The 15,413-nt window shown below is 37.4% G+C and overlaps 1 protein-coding gene across 1 annotated transcript; it reads right to left on the reverse strand.

Moving 5' to 3' along the window:
- Nucleotides 1-268: 268 nt before the first annotated feature.
- LOC311221577 (uncharacterized protein C9orf85 homolog) lies at nt 269-15,209 on the reverse strand. Its single transcript, XM_084305650.1, has 4 exons — nt 15,095-15,209; nt 5,973-6,079; nt 2,763-2,876; nt 269-1,989 (listed from the first exon to the last, which is right to left on the reverse strand). The coding sequence occupies exons 1-4, from the start codon at nt 15,194-15,196 to the stop codon at nt 1,815-1,817; spliced, it is 498 nt and encodes a 165-aa protein (XP_084161776.1). The 5' UTR covers nt 15,197-15,209; the 3' UTR covers nt 269-1,814.
- Nucleotides 15,210-15,413: the final 204 nt, after the last annotated feature.

Here is a 15,413-nt window from a genome sequence, read left to right on the forward strand (position 1 = left end):
GTAAGGAGCCATAAAAGTCACGATGCATCACAGGAACTGAAAAGACCATGTTTTTCAATAGTTTACTGTTCATGGTTATCACAAAATACTTTGCAAAAATCTACCTATGCAAAAAATGCACATGGAACAGAAAAATTAATCTTAGATAATCAAATTCTACAAAAGCAGAAGGACAGCACAGAAAAGGAACAGCAATTAAAAAAAAAAAAAAAAAGCAGAACAAGAAAAAAACACACATGATTACTAGACCTTAGAGATAATTTGAAAAGTATACTTTAGATATCAATATACAAACTTACAAATAGTATAGAAAAGGTAAATGGGATGTTTTAATGTGTCATTGAAGAATATAAACATGAAAGACAAACCTAATTACAAGATAAGAAAAGGCTTATGCTTAAGACCTTATCTGTAGCAACAAGCATATAAGCAGTTATTAATAAACAATTCGAGCTCTATGCTCCACAACCAATTACAAGAATTTTGCTGTTGTGTACCAATGCCAATACTAAATACTGTCATTTCAACCTGAACAGACTCTAGGATACTGACTGTTGTATGTCTTAGCACTCCACATCTTGGTAAGTCTTGGTAAGTAGACTTTCTTCTCAGTTAAGGGTAACTAAAGCAGCCACAGGGTGGCTATCTCCACCCAAAAGAAACAGATTTAAGGATTTCCCTCATTTTACGGGGAGGAAAACCACCACCAACAAAAACTCACTCTAGAATCCAAGTCCCTCACAACTCATTTGAAGAGGCCAGTTTGGGAATCAAATTTTTGTTATGCCTGCAAAGCAGACAGAACACCAAATAAGCTGGATAGCTGTTACGTGGTCAGTAAAAACTCCATAGTATATCGTCATCTGTTCATAGGTCAAACCATGTAATCACCAGGAAGTATTTCTTCTGCTTTATTTATAGATGTAGCAGATAATAAAGAAGAAATTAAATCACCCTGAATGCAGTAAAAGTTAATTTCAGTTAAGTCCTTAGAGCTTAGTCTACATTGAAATAACCCCTAGAAAGAACTGAAAACTGGGAAGACTGTAATAAAATACCTTGCTGCATAATGTTAAAACACCTGTAGTAGTGAGATAAATGTAGTTCTATACCAGAATCATGACATGACACCCAAGTGTTTTTGTATCAGAGCAAACTACTTAGACCTACATTTAAAAGAAGAGAAAGTGTGAAACTTGTATGAGAAACTCCAAAAAGTCTTGAGCTTTTTTCATTTCCAAATATTGGTAATAAGATCACAAATATGTAATGCACACCTAGTGATGGCATTTAGGCACTCTTTTCTTTCCACAGAAAAGAAATAGCAGGTGTAAGAGTAACGGCCACTTGGTATGTTCTAGGGTAATGACCCTGTCTGGAAACTTATTGACCGAAAATGAAAGTTCTTTCCTTAGAAATATATTAAAATTACTTAGCTTTTCCTTTTTATGACAGTGCTCTTTATTCGTACTACAAACATCCATGTAGCCTTCTAAATGGCAATGCACCAGGCATGTAATACTGAATTTAGAACAATTACACCGAGGGTTTATTCACGAGAGGAAGTTGTTACATATAAGAAAAAATAACTGTACTTAAAATATTCACATTCTGAGTCATTTCACAAGAAATTCTGCCTTTAATACAAGAAAATATTTATTTGTACAACTCCCCCAACAACTGTCAAAATACACTGTACCAGCATTTATATGTGAAGACCTTACATGTCAGGTCAAGTTGTCAGAGCAGAAGTTTAAGGCAAACACAGTCTATCACAATTGATTGCATACTGTCTCTTACAGAAACTCAACTTTTTAGACCTCTGTCCTATTAAAATTCATATTTTTTAATCTTTCTTCAAGCACATCAGCATCTTCTTCATTGTCTGTACTACTGAAGTTTGTGTCAAAATCAGGTTCGTCCTCTGATCCATTCTCTTGGCCATTTTCAGTGTTCTTACTCTCAGATCTGTCTTGTCCTTTATCAATCCTGCAGAAATCAAGAATAAGTTATCACCAGCTACTCTTGGAATTTCTCTCTTAAACAAGAAGAGGGTAGAGCACTGAGTATTCTACCTGGGATGGAAGAGGATGGAGAAGAAAGGAGGTGGAGGGAAAATAACCGCAAATTACTTTCATGTTGAATAGAAAAGACAGTAAAGGAAAAGAGTCTATGAATAAAAAAGAATATATAGAGATATGTATTCATACATAAATTGTCTGACTAAATAATCAACTGCTGGCCAGTTGTCACATGCTAGCAAATTAATATAGAATGTTCAGAAAAGAGACCGTGCTAGTAAAAGAATAATAATAATAAAGAAGCCCGCTAAACACATTGCAGTAACTGTACTCAGTATCTGTCCTTCTTTAGTTTATTTTTGTTTACTGGTAACTGAATCATCAAATGACACACAAAATGCAAACAGTAAACTGTCTCACACATATTTTATGGTGCTCTATACTTAAATCCATTTTGAAGTACTTTGTTCCTAAAGAAGAGATGCCATTTATCCTTTGGTATTAAAATCAAGTGTCTTATCCAAGTAAGAATTATTTGGCCCAGCCCTACTAACATCAATAAGCATTCCATCCTGGTTTCAGCAAAAGAAAATGAAGCTGATGACTCCTACTGATTCGTGTCATGATTATTCAGAATATGGCATAAAGTACAACAGCTTCTTGGCAGTTTCCAAACAAGCTTTTAATAAAGAGGAAGAATGAAGTGCAGTGCTGAAACTGTAAAATCTATCAGCTACTTACGGAATTACAATCTCTTCTTCCTTTCCACATTTGGCACAAATTTCCAGCTTACAAGCACATGGTCGACAAATAATATGGTAAGGATCTTTTACAGCCTTCTGGAGGCACTTCACACTGTGAAGAGAAAGAAGACATGATTAAAAAAATATTTGTGTACACTTATTAAACATTCTGTGTTCAAAGACACAACCTTCAAAAGAAGCACTGTTAAAGGCCAGTTTCATATGAAACATCTGTTTTTTCAACAAGTACCATTATCAAGATCATTGCCTTTTTTCCTCTCCTTTAACTTTTTCAGAAAGTTTTGCTAAAACTAGAAAAAAAAACATGAAAGTAAGAATTTCTATATTTAAAGTGACAAAATAAATATTTCCATTCAGTTCAGTAAGTTGTTTTGCTTTTAAAGCTGCATAAATTAATTCACCTGGCTTACTGATAAAAAAAAATAAATAAGAATATAGTGTAAAAAGGTGAGTGGACTTTTACAATTAAAACATTTCAATCCAAACACTACGTCTTCCTCTTGAACTTCTCAGAATATAAACAAAGTCTGTGCTGAACTTTGCTTTCTACAAACACTAGAACTCTATTCCGAACAAAACATTCATAATTCTGTGTATGTTTTTAGCTACTCTTTTTAAAGATATGGTGAAACTCTGTAACTTAACTTCTGAAATGCTATGGCTTAACAAACATCTGACATTTCTAAAACCTTGTATTTTTAGTGAACAGAACCCTTGTTATGCAGCTGTCCTAAAAGTCACCATTTCTTGGTTCCTCAGGTACTCAAAGGCTGTCAGGAAAGCTCTAGCACACAGTTCTGAACAGGGTCTTTGCAGACGTGGCTAAAGCAGGCCGAAGGCAAACATTAAGTGTTTTTGCACGCCTTGTAAGGAAAGATGCACTAGCTAGCATCCAGTGAGACAAAATTTTTACTTCTTTTCTCAAATCTCATTCCTAAGCAGGATCAAGTTTTTCTTACTGTTTGCATCAAGTGCAAACTGAACTTACATTATTACAATACACAATTCCTTAAGAAACTATAAATTCACAAGAATTGTTGTAGGATACACTTGACAAAAGCAGAGTCTGAACTGCCTAGCCTTCCCTCTCCTACAAGGAAAAAACCTTCAGTCAGATATCACTGAAAATACCTACTTAGTTGTTTTATTATTATTATATTTTTAAACTTCTTCTATGTTCAGCTGCAATACTGTTAATATCTACAGTTCTCAGCCATGTCTCACCAAACAGGGACATTATCAATTCAAGCCGGACAGACTTTTTTTTTTTATAAAACAAAAACAAAACAAAAATTAATCTGTGCTACTTAATTACTTGGACTAAGTTGTAGATGTAATAAAAATCTTAATTTTAAAGAGTTAAAATATTAAGGTGCACAAAAATAAAATTAAGGTGCACGAAAGTCCTCTGTTTCCATCCTCTGTGTACAGAATTCAGTTTCTCATCGTGAAATAATGAATTTCTTATGCTTGTACTGTTTTACTTTATCTAGATGTTTCACCCGTTGAAATTCTTTCAGAACACTGGCCCACTCAGAAAGCATGGTATCCAAGTGCTGTAGGCAAGGATAGAAATCACAGTCTGTAGAGTTAGAAAGATGTGAAATCTAGCTTACTTATTCAAAAATATGATGGAAAACATCACATATTTTGTCAGAAGCAACTGTACCACAATGCCAACTTTTTTATTTTATTTCCCACGCTTCCCTGATTTACATGTTTTTGCCTGCTTTTTTTTCCTTTGGGGCTGAGTAGAGAGGAGGTAAAATAACCAGCTCCAGCTCATTACTTTTAAACGCAGTCTATGTAGTTATTTGAGAAAGAGTTACAAAAATTCTCAACCTCGTCAATGGTGCATACAACTGAGTATGCTTACTTTGAGAACTAGAGAGACTGCTGCCTAATCAGAATTTTTTTGTTAACATGAAAGGGCGAAATCGTTTACTAAAACCGAAATATTTATTGCATATATTTTCATATTAGAAAGTAAAACATCTCACAAGTGATAGATATAGTATGAACAGACATTCCTTCCTTCCTTTTCAATCTCATGAAAACCAAAATGAAGTATATATTCATTCAAGGAACTGCACATGTGCTTACAGAACCTCTTCAAGTGGTTCAGGAGCATGTATTTCAAAAGTATGTAACACAGTACCACACAAATGCAGAAGGAACAAGTGTGACAAATCTGGTTATGTTGTGCACTGCATCCCAGATGTAGTTTCCTTGAGTTCCATGTCTCATTGTTGAGATATTGGCTGTGTCTGGAGTCATTGACATAAGGACATCTGCAGATGAGCAGGTATAAGGAAGCAGAGTACCCATCTCAGAAGATTAGCCTATCACAAGACTATAAACTATTTTAAGTTTAAACTTAAACTTTAAACTTAAACTTTAAACTAATTTAAACTATTTTAAGAACACCTTTGTTACGTTCTTATCCAAAACCACTCAATACAGTTCTGTTTGCATACAATGCTAAGCATTTCATATGTAGGATTATAGTTTCATATATGAAGAGAACATACTAAGAGGTAAAGAAATACAAATACTGAAAACATTTTGTATGAATGTTATGTTTTGTAACACTGAGAGCAGTATTGCCAATCAGTTTTGTTTAATGTGACAAAAATTAATAAAGCTTTCTTCTCTCATGATTTCTCTGCCAGATGGTCTTTGTGAACAGAAAAAAAAAAAAGAAAGACAGAGGTGTGCAGATTCCTCCAATACTTACTGAATTGCTACAACGCCTGAGAAAATCAAGTTATAACTGGTTCTGGTTTGACTCTTCCATTGGGAGGACATACTGATACATTTTTGAATATTTACAGGTCCAAAGTAACCACTTAGATTATTCAAATACTCTAACAGAGAGGAGGGAAGCAGTTATTCTTTGACTGTATTTTCTTTTCTAAAGTTTAAGATAAAAAGATTAATGAAATTCAAAATTAACACCGCATTTTTATTACTGTTGCAGACTCCAGACTGAAGAATGTAACATAACAGCAGTTACCACCTACAGGTTTCCAAACGCAGACTAATTTCCAAAAAATTCACAAATTATATGTATATATAATAAAATATTCACATTTATACAATTCACAATTATATTATATATAATAAAAAAATCACAAAATATATGTATATATACAAATAATGGTTAACATAAAAAATCTTAACTCACCATTTTTTAGGTTTTGATAGCAGTTTGTACTTGTTAAATTTTACCCGCCACTCCAAAATATCTTTACAATGCTGACATACTCCATCATGAAGCTTAGCATTTATTTTCTAAAAAAAAAAAAAAAAGATAAAATAAGAGAAGGTTTTCTACTTTTATGTAAATTTTATAATTTTGCTTAGAAAACATTTCCACCCATTGTGTGATTCATAATATATTTAGAAAATTATTAGATATTAATATAAGCATTTAATAATTTACTACTAGTAATTTTCTTCAGCAGACAGAGTGGTGAGGTCATCTTCTACTTTAAGGCAGCCTGTTATTACTATAATAATATTAATATAGTTAATAGCATTATATATGTTCTTATATTGTTTACAATATATTATCATTTTCTTGTTGTTATTCCATCTCCAGAGGTACTACTAAACAAGATTGAGTAAACCTGAGCCCTGAAATATGCTTTCTTTATTTCTTTATTTAAAGAAGACAGTTCAAAAGACTTAACATTTAGTTTATTATTGCTCAAGCCACTGTTATACTACACATTTGAAGAGAGTAGTCTAAGATATTTTTTTTCCAGAGCAGAATAAAATAGAATTGACATATCACTTACTGTCAAACCACTCCCATGTTTCTTTTGAAACAAGATTCCCTTATAAAGTAATACATTTTTGCTCTCAAGTATCTAAGATAAAAATCCTCAAAACAGTCACTTAAGCTGCAGTATATTTCCAAGATAATGCTCAATAGTCTGCTGGACAATACAAACCGTGAGCTGGCCAGTATGATTTGCACAAGAAAAGTTATTTTGAGATTGGAAACAGTAGAAAACCACACTTATTTCTTCTCTAACCAAAAGTGCCAGCAGTAATTACAATTATTCTATGGTTGTGTGCACATTCAGAACTATAAAAACAGTAATTTCTCCACAAATACAGATATATATATATATATATATATAATGCCTATTTTAAGAGAGCTTAAAAATGACATCGTAGAAAAAAATTGTGAGATGGTAACAATGGTCTAAAACATATTTATTGCTTAAAATACCCCAAAGTCCATTGGGATGGACAATGTAGATCCTACATTGGCTGGGATCAGATTTTACATTATCCTTTTAGAAATAAGTTTGTAAGTTCATCTATGCATACAATAGTTTCCGAAGTGATTTCCTGTTTTCATGACCGACAAGAGCTTCTCACTAATCCACAGAAGTCTACTTCAATACTGTAAATGAAAGAATAAGCCTAGTTTTAAACACACGGTATCTTACTCCATTCCTCAAAGGGTATGTGGCAGAGGAAATACTACTTATGAACTCTCACTGCTATGAGACTTGCTTTCCAATGTTTCCATTTTCACTAAACTTCAACTTAAAAACAAAGTATGAGTTTTCCCATGCTGTAGTTACCTGAAGCTGTGGTACTCCTTGTCTGGTTCAGGTAAAGGCAGGATTTTTTATTTTTTCCAAATGATTCAATATTGACTTATTATGTTTAAAACAAACAGAAGAACCAAAACAAACAAACAAAACAACAACAACAAAAACCACTCACAGTTTCTGCAAAATGCTTGAATACAGAAAGCTCTGTATTCAGCAACGTATTATCAACGAAATTTGTCAGGAAACACAATGATTTGGCTAACATGGTAACTTTGAGAGAAGAAAATCAGTGGTAAGTCCTCAGTGGGCACCTGTTAAAAAGCTGGCAGTTCAACCTGCTGTCAGCACTGACTGTGCCCATCCTTTAAAAATTCAGGCAATGTGAAGATAAACCTTTTCAGTGCTTCACCTGCTCTAAGATTTTAAGTAGCATAGCCTTAGTAAGTTTCTAACAACCTGCAAATTAGCCTGAACTTCCCAGTTCTCCCTGCAACTCTCCTAATTTGCATTAATTAGTAATGCAGGAGGGGAGAAAGACACACACACTGTAATTTGCATTCACAAGCGTGCTTTACTGTGATCAACTATTTTTAGTATTTTTAAGGCAGAGCCCAAAAAACTTCAAAAGACTAGTCACTCACGCTGAAGACAGCTGTTTGTCTTTCAAAGGGGAGTTAGATTCCTTGCTGATAACCACGTAGTTTCCAATAACCCGTCATGCCATCGGGGCTGGGGACGGGAGCCCTGGTACTGCATGATGCAGGTACTGGCTCTGTAATGTGTAACACACTTGGAATTCCAGAGGCAACGCTCCTAACTGATTGTGGCATAAACAATGCAGAAGAGTAAGATTGGAATTACTTTCACCTCTCATTTGAAGTAAATTCAGTTTGTAAAACTGTCAGCCTACTACAAATTCTACTGAACATTTGTTATGGAACAGGAAAATAGGTAGACCTATTACTACCAGAGCTGCTTTTTCCCCAGAGACACTTACCGTGTGGCTCCTGAATATACAACAGTCTCACAGTCACTGATTTTTAACTATATTTTTTATAAAGGTAAAATTCAGGTCATGCCAAATTCTGAAAATGCTTTTTCCTATTACTCATAGAACAGGTCTTTGCTTGAACATAGCACCTTACAGCAAGGCCAAGAGACCAGTCACGTGCACAGAGGTTATGTGACTGGATCTTCACCTTTACTTTGAAGAACAAAGTCCCAAGTCTTAACTGATGTCCTCATCCCAAAGACTAATTCTTGTTCTATAGTCCTTAACACCTTGTTTCACCACTGAAAAAGGGCTGTAATAAAACATCAGTAACACACAAGAGGCTCTAACAGAAAGTGAAGTAATTCAGTTTCACAGTGACAAGCATATTATCTACATAAAGTCAATCAATCTCTATCAGAGCTGGTCTGTGCAGTTAAGTTGTTTCTACTCTGCCATGTTTCAACTGTTCTGGTTTAATCAGTCACACTTTCACTATTCAGTGCAAAGCCAAGGATTACGGACATTATCCAAAACACTGTCAGCTATCAGTTTAGACTCAAAAGTCAGGAAGACAAAGAAATTCAGAGGTACCAAGTCTTAAGTTTTATGTATCACACTAAGTCACTAAAAGACAATCATATTTTGAGGTGTTAGATGCCATTTTTAAATCAAGCTAGCTTGACTAAAAAAAGCTTCAGTGAGTGAGGCAATGAAACTGGAGACTCCCTAGAGGAAATGCAGAAAAATGTAATTTAAGTAAAGAGGGCTGTGCTATGAGAATGAAGGTGGCTTGTGCACTGGCAGATTTTTGAGTCACAGCACAACGGTAAATACACCAAGCCAGGAGAGCTGAAAGGCCAAATTAATTCCACATATAAAGATAGGGGTGCTTATCAGCCATTACAGAGACACTGTTACGGGAAGTATGCAAGGTTGCTCCTGCTTTTTGATGCTGTGCCACCATCTCACATACCACTTTTGTGCATGACTCAAAGAAGAAATTTAATCAAAGAGCAGAAATGAGACTAAAGATAAGACTGAAGAAAAAAAAACCTCAAAATTCAGTTAATTTTTCAGATCAGTAGCAAAAGGAACAGCAGTTCCCAAACCTTCCTACCCCCCACTAATTTTGCAAATACATACTGCTTTGTATTAGAGCTCTCAGTCACACTGCTAGCAGTCCTTCTTCAAAATTAACAAGGGTAGCAGATAAAAAGAATTCTTTTAATGAGTTTTAAAATAAGTAACAAATACAAAGAATATTACCTAAAATCCAGACTCAGGGAAACACAGAGTGAAAGAAAAAAACGTCACAGCAGTAAAAGCCAGATCTTCTAAGCATAAAATAGAATGTCTGAGTATACAACACAGGTAATTCCAGTTATTTAAAGTATTTTCCAGGAAGAAGGAATTTTGACAGAAAACAGTCTTAAGCATGTTTAATAAAATACCTTACTAAATCTCACATGTTCATTTGTAATAGAAGCATGCCATAAATGCTATGGCATTACTAGTAAAAGAACAGAACAACAAATTAGAGTGTAGATACAAAGATCATTATTTATGTATAATTTAAGTCCTTGTTCAGGCCTAAAGATACCTGGACTTAACAGTCATGTGTAAGACCACAGATCTTACAAAGGACCTTGAGGAAACAACATGGTATCTGCTCAAAAGGGAACAACTGGAGTGAAGACAACAGCTTTTAAATTTTAAGTTCCTCCTAATAGGAACCCATACAGCACAGTCTCTCCCTTCCCTCCCCCCCCTTTAGCAATTTCATATATTTTTTAGCTCAGAGTTGGCACTTCAGGTATGGGTGGCTCAGCATATCCAAATATGAGAGAGACTAAGATTCTACCATCCTTCTCTACCATATGGCTGATTTAGAAAGTTAATAAAGATGGATGGATTGATATAAAAGCAAGCAAGAAGGCAGATTTACCTGGTTTTACCCTGATTTAACCTCAGCTGGATGTTAGGAAAACTTTCTTCACTGAGAGGGTGGTTGGGTACTGGAACAGGTTCCCCAGGGCAGTGTTCACAGGCTATGAGCTATGCTCTCAGGCACATGGGTCTGTTTTTTGGGTGGTCCTGTGTGGAGCCAGGAGCTGGACCCAATGATCCCTGTGGGTCCCTTCCAACTTGGGATATTCTATGATTGTGATTCTATGATTGTGTTTGTCTTCTAAGTTTACCTTGCTCGGAAACAGTACCCCATTTTAAAATGTTAATATCACAAAAACAAACTCAAGTATAATTCACTGTGGTTTTCTATGCTAAATTCACCATTTCCTTTAACAAAACAAAACTATTTCACTTTCAAAAACAAAGCAGGCTTGAAGAAACAAAGAGAGTTGTCCATAATTAAATATTTGGATGATTCTTTTTTTCATTTTTTTTTAATTCACTGAAAAACATGTAAGAATAAGTTCTCCTAAAAAACAGGAAGAGAAACTTTCCTGCAATCTCACTTCCCAGTCAGAATGGAGCAATTATTAGTTAAATAAATTTCTCTGCTGCTTATTTTTCCTAATAATATTTGCCTTAGTATGCATTTTAAACACTTTAATCTTCACCCATTTAATAGCTTGCTTTCCTTTAAAATAAACAAACAAAAACCAAGACCAACATAACACAACCCCCACAAAGACCCAAACAAGGATTGCCAACTTCATTATTCTGTTCAATCTTTTTTTTTTTTTTTCTTTAACCTAGTTTTCACCCAGGTATTTAGCTATCATGCACAAATACATGGTAATGCTTATGGCCTGGAATGTTTTTCTTGGTGTGAAAACTACTCTAACAGACTAGATTCTTTTTCTAGTACAGCAGTTTCTCGACATGTTTTACGCTCATTTCTGTTTTATTCGATACCTCTTTCCTTTTCCCTTTGCCGTACTTCCTCCAGGAACAAGGGCAACTCATCCAATGTTTACAGTATTGCTATCTATTATCCTAAGAAATGGCAAGTATGCAGTGCAGACTTATATAAACATTTTAAAGTATATAGTCACAAAATATTCCATGTGCATATATATTATATACACACAGTCAGGTCAACTGCATCAATAAAACAGCATCCTCTTTATGCTTAAGTAACCCAATATTAAATCATTTAACAACCTGCCAAAAGCAGTTCAGAATGTATTAAAGTAAACACATGCATCTACACCTACTAACTTGGCATACAAAATAATCCCTAGCTTATGCTAGCATTAAAGCAATCACAAGGAAGATGTAATAATGAAGTTTCAAAGAAGCCTTGCTGTCTGTTTGGAAGTTACTAATTACATGTGCGTGCATGTGTATTTTGATTTACTGTATTGACAGCAGACTTCTTCCACCAAGCACACGAGTGGTTTATTCTGCTGTAAATGAACACAAAGTCAACGCTATCCACAAACTTCCTTGTCGGAAGCACAGATGATACTACTTCAATGAACAAGGCTGAAGGCAGCATTTCTGAATAACTACACTTCTCAAAAAAACAAAACTCTATACAAACTCTAGTGTATGACTACAAAGCAGTTAGAAAAAAACAGCGCTAACTAACAAACCTGAAACTCTGTGATATAAAATGCCAGTGTCTCAGGGCTATACCACACACTTCTCAGACTGAAACCAAATACTCCAGAGAACTTCACTTGCTCACATATTGCATAGTGGCCTTTAGAACACAGGAAACCAAAACCTTTCTTTAAGCCCAGATCCAGATAGACCTTTAGCTTTTCCCACATCAGTGAATAGCTCTACAACAACTCGATTCTCCTACAGATCTTGGGATGTGTAAGAGTGTGCATACTTGGAAGGACTGACAGTCAACCCCCATAAAGAAATGAATGTATGTATGTTTGCGCATACACGTGCTCATGTTTTCACTAAAGACTTAGTCCAAAATATATGTTCGGTTTGTCCCTCATCTGCCTACTTGAAAGGCTAAAGCTAGGCGTGAATTCACTCTCAAACTCAGTATAGGAGGGGTGGCTAGAGAGCAGACTTTAGATTTCAAGATGCCTTTGTGTTAAGAACTCAAACTATCCAAACTCCAGTACAGTTACCTTCCAATTCCAGTTGGCTACCAGTTTACCTGTATCTTCCCTTCTGAGCTTCAAGTCACATTCACTGACTCAGCATTTAAGCCTGCTCTCTTCCCTGTGCCTTCCCACAGTCTTGACCAGTGTCTCCATTAAAACAGATTATTTATCTGCGTAGCTAGCTGAAGAAGTAGCTGACATCAGCATTATGGTAAAGCTGAGGTTCAGAGTTAATAACGTCTGAAATTTAGGAAAATCTGGATTATCATCTGGGGTTTATTTAATGAGAGGAAGAAATGGAGAAACAGATCAGTCATTTGGGTGTAAATATGAATCACTTTGTGGTTTACCGTCTTATTACAATGGACTTCTAAATGCTCCTGTTGAATGCTATTTGCTTTCATCTCTAGAACTACCTTCATTTCCAGTTTCCATATTGACTTATGCAATATACTTTATATAAAATGTATATTCATACAACATAATGTATATTCCTCAGCTCAGTGTCACAAACAGCTGTACCAGAATATACTACATGAAGCAATCACCCATAAACAAATTCCCTGTTTCAATAATTAACAACACAGTGTGTCTTACTCTGTCTGGCTCTTCCTTTCAGTTCATCCTACCAAGCTTTCCCAGTGCTGCTGTAGGCATCTAACGAAACGTAGTAGAGAGGCAGTGTGTGTTGCTTCATCTCAACTGGGCTATCCCAGAGTAATGCTGCAGTAGAGCCTGATCATGAGAGGAAACATAAATGGATCTTTCAGTATGTTCTGCAAATAATCTGAACTACAGTCTTTAAGATTAAAAAATGGGTGCCAAGGTCAATGTCAGACAGAAAGCTCAAAACCATTAAAAAAAAAACAAAAACAAACAAACAAACAAAAAAAAAACACACATCCAAACAACCAAAACCAAAAATAACCTGGATAATAACTACCAGCAAGGAAAAGTCAAAAGATTAATAGATCAATTTCCTCTGCAGCAACTCCTTCACTGGGGAGCAGCAATAACACTGCAAATAACTTCCTCAACTCCACCCACAGTACAACCTGAAGTGACCGTACTTGATACTCAACATTGCTAAAGCATTGTACAAATGTAGAAGGATATAAATTTTTAAGCTAAACAACACTCTCCAGCCTCTCTAGATGCTATTAAGTTGGACAGTGTACAACAATAGTCAAGGATGGGCCAACACTAGACCCCCTTGACCCCCAAAAATATTAGTGATTTGCAGGTGACCCACCCTCTTTCAGCAACCCTAAGTATTCAAATTTATTCAGCCAGTAAGAGCTAGAAAGGAGGAATGTCCCAGTCCCACACCAGCCCTTCTGATCAAACTTCCACTATTTGTTCCTTTGCCTCATCACAGCTTGAGTACCTGTGGTACACCTGATCACTCCGGGTGACACAAATACATAGAAGTGATGAGACAGAGAAGCAACGCTCAGTGTCATCATTAAGCATATTCTGTATCTATACTATGACACTTAAACTTTGCTAGTCCAACTCTTCACAGTTCTTAAACAGCAGGATCAGGCCTAGTCATCATTGCAATGGCTTCTGTTGATGCCTCACCAGTAGAGACCAAAATTTTGAATTATATATTAAAGTACACCAAAAGAAAAGTAAATTATTCAGCACACTGTAATAGGAAGCACCTTCTTCAAGAATCTTCTTTCCTGTATTTAGCAGTCTCCAAGAGGCATGTACAGAAGGGAAAGCTATGTTCAAAAGATGTATGTGTGTGTGTGTTTTAATGTGTCTGTTTAAGTGCATGGTACTGTATAGCGACTTCTATGTGCTATCAAATGCTGGGAAAAAGTAAAATAAAAAACACCAATCTGCATATTAAACTGATTATTTCAGTTACAAAACCGATGTCAGAACTCAGTTTGTCTTCAAAGATTCTTCTGATAGAACAGCTCTCTAGGATATTTGGGGATGGGGGGTGTCGCAGACAGCAAAATACACTTATCTATACTATCAGCGATTGTACAGTGACTCAAACAATGAATAATACCGGTGCCACTTGGAGCACCAGGAAAGCAGCCTGTTCAACTTGCAGAACCAGTTCTACAATCATCTAAAAAAAAAAAAAAAAAAAAAGAAAAGTCTAAAAAAAAAAAACCACCAACACACCTCTCTCTCTGGTGCCATTACTCTGACTTACTAGTTTCTCCCCCGGCCTGACCGCCTGGCCAGGTCACTTAAGGAGCCATGGGCACAGCAGTGACAGCGCTCCTGCAGAGCTCTCATCCCGTGTGTGGTTTGAATCGCCTCCGAGGGCGGCGCATCCCAGTCCGCGGTGCTCCTGCTCGGACACTACCTGGCCTCCACCCCCGGCTGCGCTACCACGGCCACACGCAGGCTCCAGGGACATATTGTAAACCGCTGCCTTCCTGACTTAGGAAACACATTAATAACGTAACGATGATCTTGGTGCGAAACCAACCGAAGAACTGTAAGGGAAGGCGTAAGGAAGCGACGAAAGCGACGCTAAGGCAACGAGGCCGCGGAGCCGCCCCTCGCAGCGCCTCAGAGCCGAGGGCGGGCCCAGGCCGCGGGGCTGCCGGGAGCCTCCTCGCGGCCCGGAGCCTCCCTCGCGGCCTCCTCAGGGAGCTCGGCGGCGCGGCCCGGCCCGGCCCGGCCCGGCCCGGCCCGGTTGCGTGCCCGTCCCCCCGCGCTGCCCGACCTTGCGGCGGCTGCTGGCGTCGTGCCGCCGGTTGCTGAAGGCCCAGGTGTTCTGGTGGCGCTGCGGCCGCCTGCGCACCGCGTTGCCCCGCTGCGAGCTCATCCCCACGGCAACCGACCCGGAACCGCTCCTCCTCCTCCTCCTCCTCCCGCCCCTCCCTCTCCGCCCCCTCCCTACAGCCTCTCCCATTGGCCAGCCCTCCTGTCTGTTCCACCCGCTCGCCCGCGCCGATTCGCCGCCCGCCCCGCGCTCCCCGCCCACCCCCGCGCGGGCGGGGCGGCGGCGGCAGGGGGCTGCGCGGCGGGCGGCGCTCCCATTG

This window comes from Netta rufina, assembly GCF_964035555.1.
Source record: "Netta rufina genome assembly, chromosome: Z".
Taxonomy (NCBI): domain Eukaryota; kingdom Metazoa; phylum Chordata; class Aves; order Anseriformes; family Anatidae; genus Netta; species Netta rufina.

Bases quoted from the DNA above. Each gene is read 5' to 3' on its own strand.
- LOC311221577 (XM_084305650.1), bottom strand. From the start codon at position 15,196: ATGAGCTCGCAGCGGGGCAACGCGGTGCGCAGGCGGCCGCAGCGCCAC. The intron at 2,877-5,972 runs GTGAGTTAAGAT...TTCTCTTCACAG, and splicing joins CTATCAAAACCTAAAAAATG to TGTGAAGTGCCTCCAGAAGG. The intron at 1,990-2,762 runs GTAAGTAGCTGA...TGATTTCTGCAG, and splicing joins GAAGAAGAGATTGTAATTCC to GATTGATAAAGGACAAGACA.